Here is a 20,004-nt window from a genome sequence, read left to right as displayed (position 1 = left end):
GTGTGGTCCCCTGGGTTCACTGCCTTTTTTCCTTCTTTAACATTCTCCTCTGGGGCTTTCTGTTGTCACAGGGTAAGTTGGTCCCAGGTCTTATTTTTGGAGAAGTTAAAGATAGAAGGTTTGAGCTGGGTTTGCCATCAGCTGTGCTTCAGTGTAATCTGTGTGCTACCTTGCTCTGGAGGACAGGAAGTATTATCCCTTCTCTCCATTGAACATACCTGGCAGAACAGGGATCTTCTGGAATTCAGGAGAAAAAAAAAAAAAAAAAAAAAGAGTTTATGACCTTTGGAAGAAGGGGCAGGCCACTCAGGAGGGCTACAAAGATGTTGTGAGGTTATGCAGGGAGGAAATTAGAAAGACTAAAGGCTGGCAAGAGCTTAACTTGGATGCTACAGTAAAAGACAATAAACATGTTTTTATAAGTACGTAAACAAGAGAAGGAGGACTAAGGAGAATCTCTATCCTTTATTGGATGCAAGGGGAAATATAGTGACAAGGGATGAGGAAAAGGCTGAGGTACTTAATGCCTTCTTTGCCTCAGTCTTTATTAGTAAGACTAATTCTTCTCAGGGTGCGCACTCCGCTGAGCTGGAAGACGGAGGCAGGGAGCAGAACAAAGCCCTTATAATCCAAGGGGAAAAGGTTAGTGACCTAACTTACCACACCACTTGAACACCCACAAATCTATGGATTTGGTTGGGATCCACCCAAAGGCGCGGAAGGAGCTGGGAGAAGCGCTTGCCAAGATGCTTTCAATAATTTACTAGCAGTACTAGCTAACTGAGGAGGTCCCAGTTGACTGGAGGCTGGCAAATGTGATGCCCATCTACAAGAAGGACAGGAAGGAAGATCCAGGGAGCTACAGGCCTATCAGTCTGTCCTTAGTGCCAGGGAAGGTCATGAGTGGATCATCGTGAGTGCCATCTCATGGCATGTACAGGACAACCAGATGATCAGATCCATTCAGCATGGGTTTGTATGAAAGGCAGGTCCTTCCTGACTAGCCCAATCTCCTGGTATGATGAGATGACCTGCTCAGTAGATGAGGGAAAGGCTGTGCATATTGTTTACTTGAACTTTGGCAAGGTATTTGATACTGTTTTCCACAGCCACCTCCTGGAGAAACTGTCTGCTCATGGCTTGTGGATGGGCCTATGTTTTGCTGGGTAAAAAACTGGTTGGATGGCAAGTCTCGAAGGGTCATTGTGAACAGAGTGAAATCTGGTTGGCAGATGGTCACAAGCCATGTGTACTGGTTTTAGCTGGGATAGAGTTAATTTTCCTCCTAGTAGATGGTAGGGTGCTATGTTTTGGATTTAGGATGAGAATAATGTTGATAACATGCTGATGTTTTAATTGTTGCAGAGCAGTGCTTACACTAAGCCAAGGGCTTTTCAGCTTCTCTCTCTGTCCTGCCAGTGGGCAGGCTGGGCATGCAGCAGGAGCTGGGAGGGGACAGACCCAGGACAGCTGACCCAAACTGGCCAGAGGGGTATTCCATACCATCTGACGTCATGCTAAACAATATATAGGGGTGGCTGGCCGGGGTGGGGGGCCGGCTTCTCGGGGATAGGCTGGGCATCGGTCAGCGGGTGGTGAGCAATTGCATTGTGCGTCACTTGTATCGTACACATTACTATTATTATTATTATTATTTATTATTTTATTTTCTGTCCTAATAAACTGTCTCTATCTTAGCCCACAGGCTTCACTTTCCCGTTTCTCTCCCCCATCCCAGAGAGGGAGGGGGGAGGGTGAGTGAACAGCTGTGTGGTGTTTAGCTGCCGGCCAGGTTAAACCACAACACCATATTTCCCAGGGCTCAGTATTGGGGTCAGTTTTGCTTAATACCTTTATGATCGTATCGATGAGGGGATTGAGTACACTCTCAGTAAGTTTGCAGATGGCACCACATTGGTTGGGAATGTTTATTTGCTTGAGGGTAAGAAGGCTCTGCAGGGGGATCTGCATAGCCTGGATTGATGGGCTGCATCCAGTTGCATGACATTCAATGAGGCTCATTGCCAGGTCCTGCACTTGGGGCACGACAACCCCATGGGGGTAGTATGGGTTTTGGGAAGAGCGGCTGGAACGCTGCCTGGCAGAAAAGGAGCTGGGGGTGTTGGTTGGTAGTCAGCTGAACATGAGCCCACAGTGTGCCCAGGTGGCCAAGAAGGCCAATGGCATCCTGGCTTGTATCAGAAATAGTGTGGCCAGCAGAATGAGGGAAGTGATTGTCCCTCTGTACTTGGCAATATTAGTACAGTTGTCATATAGTACTGTTCCTCTGTACTAGTGAGGCTGCACCTCGAGCCCTCTGCTCAGTTTTGGGCCCCTCACTACCACAAGAATATTGAGTTGCTCATGCGTGGGCAGAGAAAAGCAACAAAGCTGGTAAGGGACTGGAGAACAAGACGTCTGAAGAGCAGCTGAGGGAATTGGGCCTGTTTAGCCTGGAGAAGGTGGAGGGGCTGATGGTAGGCCTCTTTGTTCTCTACAGCTACCTGAAAGGAGGCTGCAGTGAGGAAGGTGTCAGTCTCTTTTCTCAGGTGTCTAGTGATGAAGGAAACATCCTCAAATTGCACCAGGGGATGTTCAGATTAGATATCAGGAACAATTTCTTCATGGAAAGAATAGTTAGGCTTTGGGACAGGCTGCCCAGGGAGTTGCCATCCCTTTAGGTATGGCAATATTCAACAGATGTGTGGACATGGCACTAAGGGATGTGGTTTAGCAGTGAAATTGTAGTGTTAGGTCGATGGTGGGACTTGATGATCTTAATGGTCTTTTCCAATCTAAATGTTCCTATGATTCTATACAGAATGCCTCATTTATGCAATTGTATGCTTAAAGTGACAAAGATGAGAAAAGAAAGATATATTTTTTCCCTCAATCTAAGCAGGGTAATCCTTTTTCACCTTGGGCCAGAATGAGAAATTTTCAGTCTGTGAGAATGATTATGTAAGGCTGATTAATGAGAGTGTGATTAATTAAAGACAAAAAGGGGGCTTTATTTCATCTGAATAGCCTTCATTGAGGCTCTTTTCTCTGCTTAGTAGTCACGTAAGATCTGGAAGAGTCTAAATGTAGTAGTTCTCAGATTGCACTGGGTGTTACTGAATGAATTGGGAACCATTTTTCCTGCATATGTAGTCTCCAACAAGATGACTAAAATGACTTTCACAAATACTTTTTTTTTTTTAATCCTCTGTTTTGGTTAATTGGTGATGGTTTGTGGAAAACCTACCTTCTGGATAACAAGAAAAGTTTCAAATTATTGCAGTGTAGTCATTCCGAAACCTTCAGGATACAGACAGACACAAGAGAAGCTCTTTCAATTCTGACTGTGTAGGGGTGCTTACTTGAGTCAGCACTGAGGATGCTTTCATGCAGACAGTAACTGATTCATCAATAAAGGGCCTGTGTGGAGTTTGAGTAAGCTGCACTATTTTGACATTTGCCACCAATTATGTGATCAGCATTTGTGGCTGATCAGTAGGAATGTGCTGCAATGTTCAGCAGCGTCTCCTGGATCCCCTTTAGAGACTATTAGGTGTCCTAGACAGTCCCAGAGTCTATGTGGTTGACTCAGAAATTGGGAACAGTGGCAGGGTGGGATGAAAAAGGGAGTACAAATATGTCTCAGGGAGGTAGAGTGATTACATGAGGCTGTAGTTTCAGAGGGATCAACTTATGTGAGAAGAGATGCTCTTGCTTATACGTGGTTCACACTGGATGTGATGTGGAGTGTCTGCTGATGATTATACCTAGGTCATTATGAGCTTGAATTTCTTGATTTTTTTTTTTGTGTGTGTAGTAAAAATAAAATAAATAAATCTTAGTGTTTTCTGGCATCGTATATGGTCAAAACTTTGTTCCAGGCAATTTTACAGTGAGTTTTCCTGCATCCATACTGTATAAATAAAACTGAAGATATCTACCTTTTTTTCTGCCTTTCCAAAGCACAGATAAATATATACTTACATTTATAAAATAACTGTATTCTGTTTCTTCTTGTTGTTGTGTGTTTATTTAGTTCAACAAATGAACACAACAATTTCATCTTAATATATTATGTTAATAAGATGGTGATGGTAGGGGAGAGACCAAATTGATTCCTTTCACATACTGACCATTTCATCACCACATACTGGCTGCTCCTTAACTTTTGTTTTGTAATGTACCCATTCCATTCTTCTTAGAAATGACTTTTTTTTTTTTTTTAGTTGATGAACTATTGAAAATCTTATTTATAATCCATTTTAGCTTCAAGCTCATAAGGACATTGTAGGTTTTATGTTTTACTTTCTGTCAGATTTCCAGCATCCATTTGGAAGGGTTTTGACTAGTAGATGTATTAGAGCACTATAAAATCATACTCATTAAACTCTTTAAAATAGTGTAAGGCAGTTAAAACACAGTAGGAAATGAAGATTCTGATCCTTATGAATGGGATTCAGAGAATAGAGTAAGAGAAATGCATTATTTTATTGGGAATATCTCTGTGAAATTTGAAGAAGGCTACAGTTCTATGAAACATTAACATAAACTACAATGATGCAATAAATTTGCTATAAGTAGGGGAACATAAATGATGAAGCTCTGTGGAAAAAAAAAAAGTTTCATCAAGTATGACAGTCCAGGGTGACTTTTTTTCTTTAAAACCTCAGAACTGTGTGTGTTTGCTTCATATTCTACTCAGTCTATTCACTACACATAAGGAGAGAAGGTTCTTTTATTCACGTGGACTTTCATATCCAAGTGAAACAGCAAGTCTAGTAGATATCAGAGATTCATTTCAAATTGAGGTCAAAGGCATATCTTCAAACTTGTTCCCGTAGTATCCCCAAAGAATGCAGCTAAGCTGACAGTTTCTGGACACTTCCTCAATTGATGGGTCTAAGAAAGCTCTTGACTGACAGAACTGCAATTTTCTGTACTTCTTTCTGACTATGCTGAATTCAGGCTCATGAAAAAAGTTGACCTTTGTGGCAGTAGAATAGAAACAGAGACGAGTCACTATGAAACAGGAAAGAAGAGAGGCAAAAAAACTCCACAGCAGATAAATTAAAAAGGAAAAAATACAACTATTTTAGCTAGTAAAGTACAGAACACTATTAACTATTTGTCTACTTCTGTTCATCTGTATGAATAGATTCAGGCTTCATTTAAAGACAATCAGGAGCAACTTGGAATTTCATATGGTTCAGTTAATGGAGTTATTTTAGAGTTTTGTTTCTGTCCTTGTAAACCTTCATCATCTCTAAGTCCTATAAACAAGGTAAAACTTTGGGCCTAATATAATAAATGCTGGTTTTAGAGTTATTTTCAATTAGGTCAGGATTTCATGTGTAGTTGACTTAATTACAATAATGCGGGCACTGGGGCTTGGCACTGGAGGGCAAATATATTTTTGGTTCAATCTTGATAAGGACAGACTGCCCTCAGCTACAAAAAAAATCGTTTATTTAAATAGCTGCAACAATTGTCTGTCTTGCTGGTGACTGATCGAACTGTGGTTCGATGCAGTGATACTAAAATCCACGTGCATCTTTTCTCTCTGCAGTTTGCTGACTTAGTATTCCCTATCAGCGTTTGTGCTGCTGTGTATGCTCCTCTCCATCACCCAACGGTGCATTCATACTGTGGTGAGAGTAAACACCCTCTGCCCATATTCTTGTCCTGATAAAAACAAGTCTTGACACAAGTTCAGCCATTCCCAGAAAGGATTTTTTGCTGAAAGATGCAAGATTTCTGTTTCGTGTTCTAATGTTAAATTGAAGTAACATAAACTTTATAAAAGTTTATTTGAATGCAGAGTTTCTAAATGCTAATGGCTTTTAAAGAATTAATTATCAGATAAAAAAAATAGGAGAGAAGCGTTTACTGAACACAATTTCTGTTTAACCTAATACACTCTTGTGTTACTTGCTTGTCTGTGTTTAAGAGGCAGGGAGCTTATGGCAAGGTTTTGTAAAATGTTGACAGTACCAAAATATTTATCGGAGTTCGTTGCTGGCAGATTTTATATTTCTGATTTCATAACATAAAGCAGTTGAATTCCCATTGGTTCAGAGCCTGCCATGATGATATACATTAGTCCTTTAGGACAGTGAATAACCATGAATAATAAGCTTTCTTAATGAGGGAAGAAAGAGACTGCCTTGCTGACAGCATAACTTCCACAAACGAGCACTTGTATACATCAGTGGTGGTAAATGTACCAGTTTCCTGAGATTGATCCTAAAGAGTTAGGAAAAAAATTAGATCACCAGGCACAACTCAGTTCTATTAGAAAAAGCTCCTCTGAGATATGTGAAACCTAGTTCGTTCATTTTGTTCTGCTTTCTATAATAAAGAAATTGTGAGATTGTAGCTGTGAGGTTGTGTTAAGAACATGATGAGAAAGGTTTAAATTCGCTATTTCTCATTTCATTGTAATTCATTTAAACACGGGTCACTGACGCTATGAAATCTGATGTCAGCCTTTCAATGAATAAATAAATAAACTTAAAATGATAATATTAAGCCAGAACATGAAATTAGCAGCAAAGATTTCATCTAATAAATTGAAGCTGCTTCTTTCATTCTCAGTGTTCATGTTGCTGTATACTGCTATGTGTAATATCCTGTTTCAGAGTTTTAGTAACCCACTTACCCAAGTCTACGTTACTGTTCCATTGTTCCTGAGGACTGCTTCAAAGAGATGTATCCTTGCTGCGGCTGCTTTCCAGGTGTTCTGGGCCTTTCGGAAATGCACCAGGCACACAAGTAAACAACTTTACTTGTTTCTGGGTTCACAACAGCTGCCTATAAGCTTTTTGGTTCCATTCCAAGTTCTTTCAGAAAGGGTGTCAGCCCTGGGCAGTTGCCTCCCACTCTCATCCTCCCACAGATGCTCAGTGCCTGAGCTTCTGCCCTCACCCACCAGCATCTGGCAGTGAAAGCAGCGTGAAGGCAGAGAGACAGCAACAGCAAAAGGTACGGAAAGCCTTGCCCTTGTGCTGGCTGCTCACCACAGAGTGCCCTGGGGGGGATACATCTCAGAGCCCCCTGACAAGTTTCATGTATCTACCAAGTGTGATACTACAACACCAGGAGTGAGAGGGTCTGCACTCTTGTGCAGAGGGTCCTTCCACTTGTGCAGCATGATAGTTTTGCAATTTAAATTGGGAAGAGTAAGGAAGAGATCGACAGGAGTCAGCAGAAGGCAGGATTCGTCCAGCATGTTGAATGCTTTTCATGAGATTTAACAACAAAAATGTTGTTCTCTTGTGTGTTCCAGCACATGAGCTGTCAGCAGCCTTCTGGCTGCTCTGCAAGGACTGTGCCAGCCTTTTTGTGGGTGAAGGACGAAGAGGGTGTGCCTGCATGGTCAGTGACCGTGGCTGCCTGAAGTAGCAGCTGAGAGACAGAACAGATCGGTACACAGATGCGTGAGCTGTTGGCTGCCGTGGCAGCGCTGCCTTTCGCTGCTGCGAGCCCCAGGCCTGCTGCAGGTAGTTGAGCTTCACAGCTTCAGAGCCTGGTTCAGAGTGTGGCTGCTGCTTCTGGAGGAGAAGCGGTGGGTGCCAGATCGAGGTGTGCTCCGGTGAGAGCGGGCAGTAAGGCCTAGGGGTGGCAGCTGCTGCTCTGCCACTGATCTGCTTCCCGCAAAGCATCCTGGAGGACAGACTTTGCTAGGTACAGATTATGGCTGTGTTCACAGAGGGAGTCTGGTGCCATGACTGCTTTCTAAGAACCCTGGGTTTGGTGTGGCAGTGTGGCTTCCTCAGATGCCTTGTTTGTTGTGAAGTTTTTGAGAAAGAAGGCTGTGGGTGAAGATGTGGGGGCACTAGTCTGTGGGGGTACTAGTCTGTGGGGGTAGTGAAGGGACTCTGCCTAATGGGAGAAGACAGGCTTTTAGCTAAAACTGCTGCTACTTGTTCAAAGTGTGATCCCTATTATTTATATATATGTGTAGTATATAAATATATATAATACTACAGTAGTCTATAATATATGTATATATATCATTTATATAAAAATTACATTGTTTGCAGATGCATCTCTGGCATGAAACCATAATGGTAGGTGAAAATAGCTTAAGAAGGTAGCTGCGTGTTCTTCCTGACAGGGATGCGTATCCATCAGTATGTACAATGAAGTGCTCAAAGCCACAGGCAATGAAGCATGGTTTATGTTTATTACTCTATCTATATTAGAAACCTATTAATAACACTGAATATGATGATAGAACTTACCCTCTTTTCCTTATCTATAGAAAATAGGCATATTATAGACTATAGATTATAGTCTTCCTTTTTTGTCCCCCTTCATATTTATAGTATGTGAAAGACAAAGACTGATGTATCCTGAGGGTATACAGTACTATTCCTTGATACATTAAAAATGACCTTTTAAATAAAGGCAGGTTAATTTCTAATGTGTCCTCTCTCTTAAAGGTAGTAGGAACACATTGATCTAGTCAGTATTTAAAATTTCATTTATTACACTTCGTAGATTTATTAAGTTGATTAAATCAGTTTATTTGGATACAATGGTGTATTTTTGTCTCTGTTGTGAATGTTGAATATCCTAGCTAGTCACCTTTTAGTAACACAGAACAACAGCATAATAGGTGAGGAATTTTGGAAACAAGTTCTTTGAAAGGGGAAAATTTCTTAATTTTAAGTATACATATATTTTTAAGTAGGGCATTCTCATATTTAGGTATATATTTTTACTCATATAAACTCTCATTTAAGTCAGTTTTCATTAATTACATGTTTTATACACTATTATATATACATTATCACATGGTATGATATTTTTTTGGTCTTTGTTTGCAAAGCTTACAGCATAGGGAGACGTAAAGTAGTGCTCAGTATATATTTGCTAAACTCTCATCATAGCAGTATCTCTTCCAGTACATCAATTCCAAATGAAGAATGAAGCAAGGAACAAAATTTACATTACCAATTTACCAATTGTACATTTAATGTAAAGTACTGGGGAGATTTAGAGAACACAATAAACTTTGAAATAAATTATTCTGTGATACATTAATCATGATTCGATATTCATAAGAAAGGTGTCAGAACTGGGATTTTGTTTGTTTTCCACAAAATATTGAAAAGTAGAAGGGTGTGAAAATCATTATTAGAAGAGAAAAGGGAGATGGATGCATGTTGCTTTTTCCCAAGAATTGAAAGGAATTGTCCTCAACTGAGACAACTCATTAGCAGTGATAACTGTGGCAGTTTGGTGAACGTTTCCAGTAGTTTTCTTTCCTTTTTTTTTTCCCCATCTGTTTGGTTTTGTTTTGTGGTATTTTGTTTTAATCATTGAAAAAATAGTGAATTGGCACACTACTATTTTACACACCCTTTCACAGAAATAAAAATAGATAAGCAGTGTTTTCCCCACTCTGCAAAGGTTGGTGTTGATGGTGGCTTAGGATCTGAGTAAAAAAGAAGAACATACTTTCACAGCCATTTTCCTTTTTACTTATTGTGTGTAATACTTTCATTGGTTTTAATATAAAGCTTACAGGAGAATGTACATTGAAATTGCTAGTAATGGCTAAAGTTCAAAGAGGTTGGATATTCAGTTTATATGGCCATCTGTCTCAGAGTTCAGATATGTATTTGAATTCCATCCATTTTGTTAATACTATTTGACGGTTTGGGTGCAATAGAGATATTGAAGATTATTTAGCATCAATTTATCAGAGTTGGAAATACAAGCAGCAGTTTAATTCTGCAGAATCAATATCCTAAGCTAAGTAAAGAGTTAATATATAATTTTCTGGTATGGTGTCCTTTTTAGTAAGTAAAATAGCGATTTAACCAACTTGCAGCATGATAATGATTTAACTATATTGTAGCATAAACCACTTCTGAGAAAGCTGGAAAGTTTCAAGGCTAGAAGATTAGAACCAATTGCTTTACTGCACAGACTAAATTGTGTGTGATTGCTTTGTGGCAAATGTATTCAGTTACCACATTTTTAATCAAGAGTGTGTGCAGTTATTTTACAAAGAGTTTTCTTTAATAAAATGAAGTATTTCATATCTATGATTTGTAAGTTTCACTAAAAAGCTGTGATTAACTTTTTCTTCTTTGCAATTCTGGTTTGAATAGACATGAGAGTCATCTTAAAGAACAAACCCTGATAAGATAGCTAAATCACAAACACGTATTTTTGTGTGAATGGTTGCAAACTGAAAACATGAGTAAATATTGTTATAAAGAGGTTTTCAATATAACAATTGTTTTGGAAATTCTATGGAAGGACGAGGATAAAACAGTAACACAAAGTACAGATCACATGGAGCATGTACAGGTTACTTTGCTAGAGGATTGACCATAATAAGGTCTTGATTCCCTTATCGAAATGAGGCAAGTGCAACGCTGTAAGGTGGCTGCCATCCATCTGTCACTTCAGAAGGTACAGCTATTCCAGAAGTGCTCCTTACCCAAGGGTTTTAAGAAGCAAATTTGTCATAGGATAAAATAATCCTCTTGTGGATAATAATTTATCAAAAATTTTCAGAAGTAACTGCAATGGAGAGAAGTTAATAGCAAGAAAACTGCAGTGTGCATCAGATTCACGAATGCTCTGGAAATGGGCTAAAAAGTAAAATGACAGAGCTTTCTGAGATTCAGAAAAGCAAATCTAAAATTGAAACTAAAGAACTTACTGTACAGTTAGAAATAAGGAATAACTATTATCTGTTCCACACCCTTCAATTTATCCCTCCTCAACTTTTGAGACAAATCTCAGGCTGATGGAGGACAGCACAGAAGGATCCCATGATACTGATCAGTTTAATGATGAAATGGAAGGTGAAACTCATGGTTAATTAGAGAAATAACGCACCTGAGAAAAAGAAAACACCCTAATTATTTACATGCAATGAGTAGCTGTAAATTGTCTATTTGCATTTATAGGGTATAGCAGGTAATGGCAACTGTTAATAGCTATCTGAGAATTTCAGGTCAGTATTTAGTAGCAAACAAATTATTTACATATAGTAAAAGATATACTAGAGTATTTTAAATTTCTCTATGTACTTTATGCGTAGCTTATGTTTTAAATACATATAGATTATTATGTAAATAGAATTATAAATTATGAAAATACAATATTTTATATTATGAATTTTTACATTCAGAAATATACTAGAGTATGAGAATTACTAGGAAAGGAGTATTTAAAGACAAAAGAAAATGTGCTATTATATAAATGTATGGCGCATTCCTGTCTTCAATTATGATACTTTGAAAAAACTGGGGTTTTATTTCTAAACTATATTAGACTCTGGTTACATTCTGTAGAAATGTGTAATACAAACAGGAGTGTACAGAGAGAGAAACTGGAAAACCCAGAGGTACAACCTGGCCTGTGTTTGAAGATGTAGTAAGTAAATGAACTCATCAGACTTTCAGACATGGTTATGTGAATATAAAAAAGCAATACTCTTCATACCCATATAGTCATATGAAAATAAATATACATACAAATTTATAAAAAGAAGCAGACAAACTTAAGAAGCTAAAGTCCGTCAGTGAATATTAAACAAAATTGCTAGTTGCAATTTCTAGCTTAAGCAGTAAACATACTCGGGAATATTCTAACAAGTCCCTTCTCTCCCTGTTTCTGTACTTACAATTTAATTTAATCATCTACCATTGGTTACCAATTTATTAACAAGTAGTTATTAAAAACGTATTTGCATCTCTTTACAGTTTCACATCCATGCTTAGTGCAAGGGAAGTATTAGAGCAAGTTTTCTGAAAATATAAGGTACATTTTGATTAATAGCTGCTTGATGGCAACTCCTGGTAAAGTAGTTGAAAATTAAAATAAACATACAGAATAAAGAACTTTTAAACAATAGAGTGGTGAAAATATGGGGTGGAACTACATCTTATTTATGCAAGGCCTTAGAAAAAGCTTAATACTTAAATGTTTTCAGAAGACCAAAAGATACCAGATGATACTCAATCTTGGAATCTCTAGAAAATGGCAGACTTCATAACAGCATTAATCAACATGTAAGTGGTTGTCTTATCTTTAAATCCTTTCAAATACATGAGTTGTATTGTAATGCATGGAGCGTATATTTATGTGTGTTACAAGAGGTAGTATCATGTATCTGATATCACTACTTACACAGCCCTAGTAAATTCACTTACACTGCTTTTTGGGTGATGCCTCAGTGATGTGAGAAACTCCAGAAGAAAAATCTCTCTTCTGTAGGGTTCCTATGAAATCGTCAAATATAATGAAATTACATTTATTTTCCAGAATGTTTCTTTCAAAGCTGGCCTCTCTGTTTTCTCTGGCTGTGCAGCAGCTTAATTCAGATCCTAAACTGCAGTCTGTGGTGCCCCTCTCTCCCCACCAATTCCAAAGTTTTCAGAAATACATGTACTATCTGGGAAATGAAAGTAGAACTTTTTTTCCCTCTCCCGAACAGTGATAGCAGAAGAATACAAAAGACTAAAAGTTGCTTGTACTCAAGAGGTCTACAGGAGCTATATTTGTTAAACTCTTATCTTTTAAAAAATTTCTTAAAATCCATATTGTTAATGCTGATTTTCAGCAGTTTCCTATGAGACAAAGTTTTGCATGGTGTTGATTATAACATTTGATACATCAATCATGTTTGACACTGAAATTGCTTAAGCCCATTTACCTCCAGTACTTGTGAAAGATATATAATATCCTGGGCAGTTAATAAAAGCATGCTAAGTAAGTGTATTAATTTATATACTCAGTTGTTGTGATCCGTTGAAAGATTTCTGATAGTTTAAGGCAGAAGATATCCACCATTATTTGAAACACACAGAAACTTTTACTTGAAAATAAAAGTAGTTATATAATAAAAAAACCTCAAAGATAACTACTATGCAAATATGTAATTCATGAAATTAAAATACAGAAGTTATCCAAACAGTGAAACATCACGTTATAATCAGTGAGTAAACAAGATCTAGATCAGTAATGCAAATTTGGGTTCATAAACATGTCACTTAGCCCCAAAAGGGCATGAGATAAGCATCCTTTTAAAACAAAATACCATTTTGCAAGGATATTTCTATGATTGTTTGATAGTATAACCATTAAAAAGAATGTATAAAAGTTCTGTACTTACCATTTATGCGGCAGTCCCAAATGGAAATAAGGATTCAGTTATTTTGGGTATGAGTATGTAGAGGTGACATTGTCTTTCTTTCTGTTCATAAAGCTTTTAAAACTCATGCTAATCTCACATATTTAATTCAGCACCTGAAAATGGAAGTCTTAAAGGGCATATCTTATTTTTTTTGTTGTTGAAATAAGAATAACTATTTTAAGGAGATCTGTGTTTTTGGTAGTATATTTTAACGAAGAAGTAATCACTTACGTTGTGCAAGTTCAATAGAAAAATTATGATACTTTGAAAAAAATGGGGTTTTATTTCTGAAAAAAAAAAACTGCAGACACCCTACCTACTGCTGGGATTTTAGATGGAGTCCATCTTAAAAGGTTGCTTATTTAATTTACATTTTAAGTGTTCATCCAAGTAACAGGCAATGAAGTCAGAGACTGAGCATGTAATAATTTTCTCTTTTTTCTTTTTTTTGGACAAGTACAAAGAAGAAGCCTTTCAGGGTCAAACAATTTTCAAAACTATAAGGCCTTTATTCTTTTACATCACATGAGGCTTAAATGTATGCAGTTTAGATGGGAGTGGTGGGATGTGGCTGCCCTCACCATCTTCTGTGAAATGACTGTTCTCCAACCTAATTTTCATTTCACAGAGAGATATACCAAGAGTGCACAAAAGGGACAAAGGTTCAACTGTGCATAGCTAGCGTTAGCATGCATAGCTGCTAAACTAATCTGATTCTGGCATTGAAAGTTAACAATAAACTTTTTTCAAGACTTTTCAGTAAATACAAATAAAGGGGTGCTTTCTTCAAGATTAAAAGTCAAGGTTCAGGTTTTTTTATTTTTGTTTTATTTATTTATTTTTACTGTAATGGACATAGTGTTCCAGTAGCAGTGGTACTGAGAACTAACACAGAGGCAGTGAAGGAAGATGCCATTCCACAACACACTTGAGTTCTTGGAGTTCTGAAATAATCTCTTCCAGTGTTTCAAGTCAGTGAGCTAGATTTGTTGTAATAATCATGGAACAACTGATTAGCAGTTCTGTTTTGGTGGAAGAATGAAGGGAACCCCAGAAGAAACAGAACTTTTCTACTGTGTCACTTTTTATCATCATTAATATCGAGGTGCTGAACAGCTATATAAGACCAAGCTTTAACTTACTTAAATAAAATATCTGTCTGCATTAGAGCACATTGTCTTTGTTTCAGATCATTCACTACTTAGCTTACCGTGCAAGAGATCTATGAGACATACCTCTACATTAGAAGAGTTGGAAACGTGACTTAAGTGGGAACTTTTAGAACAAGAAAGGCAATTATAACTAAGGAGAAATCTTAAATTTTCTTAATAGGGAGTACCAGAATGAGATTGCTTTTGGTGGAATAAAAGGTATGTGGTGTCAAGATAGTATTGTATATTAATCTTAAGACTGAGGTTGAGTTAGGAGTGAATGACAGCTAGGTGGGCTGGTAAAGTCGGCTGGAATGAGGCAGAAACTGATACTGGTTTAATGAAGGTTGGTTGACTAGCCCCCAAAGAAGGTAGCAGACTCGTGCAGGATCTCATTAGTGAGACTGTGAGTAGAGGTAAGGCAAGAGTCCATTTAATACCAGTGATATCTCCATGGGAATTAATTCTACACAGTCTCTGCCTTCAGATGGATGCGAGGGCTATGCTATATGAGGAATGATAGAAGTCAAAATCACAGTTTGTGTAAGAGGATTGCCAGGAGCATGGCTGTAAATGATACAGGATAATAAGTGATCCCCAATTTGTTCACATTTTATGCTCTGTTGACTTCCTATGCAAAAGGAAATAGAAAGGCAAGTCTTTAATGTTCTGTACACACACTGGGTTCTCACCGCACTCTTCTGACTTTTTGTACTTATTTCTACATTATTTGTACATATTTCTACATTGGCAAGATAAGTGCATTAGAGGCGAGGTACAAAGGGAAAAAATTAATAAACAGTCATATGAGTCAGTATGCACAGAAGTTGTTCATCTTTATCCTGTATTACAGGACTAAATAATACAGAATAAACAGAATGACTTGCATGTATCTCAAAGTGTTTTCTGTGTTGTCAGTTTAAGATGATAGCTTTAATACAGATGCTGAATATCAATAAGTATTGTCTAGCTCTAATAAGTACGGAAACCACTTGTGAAATGCGTATTTGTAGGTTCAGTGAGAACCACCTAAGGGAAACTCTCTAGCCATATGTATCTATAAAATGTGTGAGTATGATTGTTATAAGCCTTCTGTGGTTGTCATCTTACCTTTGCAGACTTATAATGTCTTTGTTTTTACTCGAAAGGAACTCTGACACAAATTCTCAATAACATTTTCAGCATCTCCTGCAAGGATTTTCTCATACATGTCAGAATATGTTTCTCAGAGCCTTTAACTTTAGCAACAGGTCTGTGCATTCTTTTAGACTGTTGTCTAAAACCTTCCTAATACCAGTACATAATACCTCAGTTTTAGTCCCAGCAGTTCACACCATAAAGGTATCACTGTAGCTGGGTAATGTAGGACTAACTCTGCAAACCAGTCCAGTTTTGTCTCAGAAAATGAAATTTTGTGTTCAGAAGAGGAGAAAATAGTTTCAATAACCTGGTTACAAATATACTACAACTTTTCAGTTAGCGCAAGCTGGTTTGTTAAGGTGACTGCAGGGCGACAAACTTATGGACGTCACACAGATGAAATAGTCAAAATAAATAACTACACATAATTGTATACTTATCATATGCTATGCAAGTGACCAGATAGCTATTGGTATTTACTCTTAAAATCTCCCTTTAAAGTACTAAGTTTTGAAATGCTTAAGTCAACTGTCTGGTTTAATAGATTGTAAACAAGCAAGTATCCTTCTGCTAATTTCTCTTTCCAGAGAACAAGGTTGTATCAACCATTAAAGATGGCCTCTTTCTGTAAAAGAAAAATGATGGCCCTTTTTCTATTCTCTTTGTAACATTTCAGGTGATTTATGAAGGTGAAATACATTGAAGCAGTCTGCAATTTTAAGCTTTGCATAAGAAGAAAAAATGGATGTAAACAGTATTTATTTCTATTTTCAGTGCATCATAATAAAGTTGCATAGGTTTGTTGGAATTGTGTGATTTTTAGTGTTCTTGTACAGATTTCTACAAGGTGCCACTGTTTATGCAAATAACAGTAACTGTTGAACCCCATCTGTACTCACAACTGAAGACACTATGTTGCAGTATTGTGAAATATCTGTTAAGAATTATTGCTAAGTCTCCTCTGGGATGACAATATTTTTCTTTCTACTCCTAACATAGTGGTAGACAGGTATGAAGCCAGATGTGTGTATGAAGCTGTACCAACACCAGCATTTTTAACAAGTACTTCTGAGGACAAACATAATTCACTAAACGTCATTAGCACTAATACAAATGTATTTTATGCAGCTGTCTAAAGTGTCCTATGACCTCATGGTTGTTTAAAATCTCATTTTCTTTTTTTGGGTTTGCTTCTGATGAGTTATAGAGCAGTGGTGCATTTATCATGGCAGTGGTTTTCCTGCTCAGATCCTATGCAACATGATTTGTGGATTTCTGAAACAGGAGCAACCCAAAATCAAAACCAATCAAAGGTTTTCAAATGCTCTACCTTGAATTTTGCACCTGATCACAGTTAATTCTAGGACAAGAATTTGAGGTTTGCTTGATAGGCTGGGAATATTCTTATAATGCTGACACAATATAGAATATATATAGTTTCAATAATGCAATTTAAAAATCCCTTCAGAATATTTGGCAGAAAATACAGAGCTTTGCTTACAGTTTAGACTTCAGTCTGGTAAGATAATAGATACATGATACGTGTTTTATACTAATATCTGTCAGGATGCAAACGGTGCACCAGAGAAGCATATATTTACAAGAAAAAGCTGATGACCATGTCATTGATGATCATCTTTATTGCTTCATTTGAGAAATTTTTTTGAGTCTTTTACCATTGCTTTTCTATTATGCCCTGCCTTTTCTGAGGCTTTTCCATGGCTGTTTGTCTCAACTGATGTCTCATATACCCATACTCATAAGAAAATGACTTGTGCCAATATAATATTTCAGTCTGTCACTGAACTTTTACATTTTATTTTGACAGGAACAGACCTGTAAAGATGTTTATGTGGTGGTCAGCTGTTTTACTTCTTGGATGCATTTTGTTGGGAGCAGACGGGTGGCCAGCCAAGGAAGGATACAACTTTAGGCTCTATCAGCCCCTAGTAAGACTACGCCACAAGGTACTGATTATTCTCTAGCACTTGTGACTCAGGCTTCATGGTCAAAGGTTAAATTATATGCCAGCCTTGTCTTGTTTAGATTTATTGGAGTGGTGTTTAGAAATTAACTTTTTCAGTAACATTCTGCAGAAATATAGACTTGCTTTGACAAGTAAACAGGAGCTGTTTGTATTTGGATGCCCAGAAACCTTTCAAAGAGTGAGATTAGCTCTATTCTAGTTTTACAGACTAGAGATTATGTACGTCAACAGATACTCTCAGAGAGACAGGAAAATTTGTCTCCTAAAGTGACTGTCTGCATCTGCTTAAGGCAATGACTTGTCCCAGTACCCACTGGATTTCAGACCAAGCAGCACCAAGAGAACTGCTTATCAAAGAAGCATAGTGGTGAGGTTAGCTCGTCAACAAAAACTTGCCTCCATGAGGTAGATGTTCACAGTACTAAATTTGAACTCTGGCATGATTACAGTGTTTCCTGCAGTGATTTCCCAGCTACAAGCATTGTATGCCATTCAAATTTTGCCCACCTGCCACACCTTTGTCACAAATCAAGGACTACCAGAACAGTTCTCATCTAAAAGATCCTGGTCTTCTTCTAGCAGCTAAAAGGGAAACTACTGTAGTGGTTTCGTACAGTAACAGGAAAGGAACAGGGCTGTCAAATCTCCATGGGCTGCCTGAAGCTAGCATAGATCTGGTGAACTTTAGTTTCTACTTGGCATGGGACCAATATCTGTGGAACTCTAAGGCCTGTGATCAGGACAACAAAGATCATAAAAAAACCTTTTCCCTCTTCTTCTGAATCTGGATGTTTCATCTAGAAAGTCCAAATTATTGCTAGACGCTATAAATGTTAGTTTCTATTACTGTTTCAAGATCTGGCTAGTTTAATTTCTCAATATATTTTATAAAATAGCAAGATATTTCCTCTTGGACCTAGGTTTGCAAAAATGATCCAATGTCATGGATCATGTGATTGTATTTCAGCATGTAAGGAGGAGGAACTCATAACTGAAGCCATTGAGAGTTCTGCTCAAACAAGATTAAAATATTTGCCTATTTATTAACCCATTATTGCCTACTGTGTACGTAACATATAGAAAGTTTCTAACAGATGGAAAATAAAATGCAAAAGTTTATATTTTATTATAAAATTTTGTGTCCTCTAGGGGAATGTTGTTCCGTCAGAATACAACAGCCCCTTATCCTGGGGCCTGATGTGTCATGTGCTAAACCGTATAGGCACACAGGTGTTTACGTTGAGTATTTTGCAAAATCAGAAACTTTGTGTTATCAGTTTACCTCCATTTGTCAGTTTTAAACAAAGTAAAACAATACAGGAAAAATACTTTGAAGTCTAGAAGAAATGAGAAACTAGTAGTTTATCTATGGAACGAGCTGTGGGAGAGAGAAATTATATGTAACCCCCCCCCCCCCCCCCCAATGAATATTGTGAAAAGAATCAAGGGCAGCGGATGAGGTATGGTGAACATCATTTCTCAGTTGGTCTGTGAAATCGATATTATATTATATGTGGAACTAATAGTATTGGTGTTCCTTAATAATACTTCTAATCCTCTGATAACTCTCATATAGTATGTGAAATAGGCTGTAATAAGCATTACAAATTTAATTATGGGGTAGATAACACACACGTTCACATATATGTATGTGAACACATATCTCTATATCATTCATGTATGTATATGTCTATATTTCCTCTTTTTAATTTCGTGTTACTTTGTTATGCATATTTCAAAAACACATACAAAATGGAAAGTAAGCATACATACAGAAAAAGCAAATGACATTCTGTAAGTAGGTTTTGTGTTTTTAAAAGAAATTAAACTTTAGAGGAAAAGAATTGATAGAGGTGAATATAAAAGAAGAGGAAAAATAATAAAAACTTGAGATAAAAGTGTGTTCTGAAAGGCAAAGAAAATATGGGCATTTATTTATTCTGAGGCAATATGTCTAGATGAAAAAAATGTTTAGTATAGTTCTACTTTTGGTATTAGGGATGCATTTTAGTATACAACAATGAGGAATGCAGAACTTTTCTAAAGTCAATTTTTAAAACCACTTCTGGCACAGACACACATTCCAAATATGTAGATAATATTGTAAGGGAGACTTTCTGTTTCAATCAAGCATTTAATATTTCAAATGCTAGATTGTTATGCAAGTAGAATACTTATTACAAATAGAAGATGATAATGAATATCAGCAGAGTCATATTTGCTTTGATCAAGCAATATGTATACAAGTTTAAGAGTGTGCAGATTAAAAAAGATGAGTAATCACTCTTGCTCTTGTAAAGGGGAATTTATTTGACTTGGATGGTATTCCAACCACAGCAACTCCAAATGTCAGACTGCAGGGAAAAACAATCTTGTTGTTTATCTGTCAAGTTAATATTTGGGTATTATCTTGAAAAACATAATTGTGTTCATGTTGATAGCAGGCATCCATATCATAAAAGTTTTGTTGTTGTTGTTGTTTTAAAAGGGATTATGAACAGATTTGTCTCCTTGTGCATGGAAATTACAAGTAGGCATTTAGTCTAAATGAATTATGGTCT

General features: G+C 37.2%; 1 protein-coding gene across 3 annotated transcripts in view; it reads left to right on the top strand.

Moving 5' to 3' along the window:
- The window catches only part of FSTL5 (follistatin like 5), a 333,504-nt gene that overhangs the window by 57,271 nt on the left and 256,229 nt on the right, over positions 1–20,004 (top strand). For all 3 annotated transcript variants that reach the window (XM_066996114.1, XM_048076153.2, XM_048076152.2), the window contains exon 2: positions 17,285–17,423. In XM_066996114.1, the coding sequence (XP_066852215.1) occupies positions 17,301–17,423 (123 nt within the window). In that variant the 5' untranslated portion in view covers positions 17,285–17,300. The remainder of the gene's footprint in view (positions 1–17,284; positions 17,424–20,004) is intronic.

Source organism: Anser cygnoides, chromosome 4 (assembly GCF_040182565.1).
Source record: "Anser cygnoides isolate HZ-2024a breed goose chromosome 4, Taihu_goose_T2T_genome, whole genome shotgun sequence".
Lineage (NCBI taxonomy): Eukaryota > Metazoa > Chordata > Aves > Anseriformes > Anatidae > Anser > Anser cygnoides.
The sequence above is the reverse complement of the archived record's forward strand: the minus strand, read 5'-3'. Positions and strand labels throughout refer to the sequence as shown.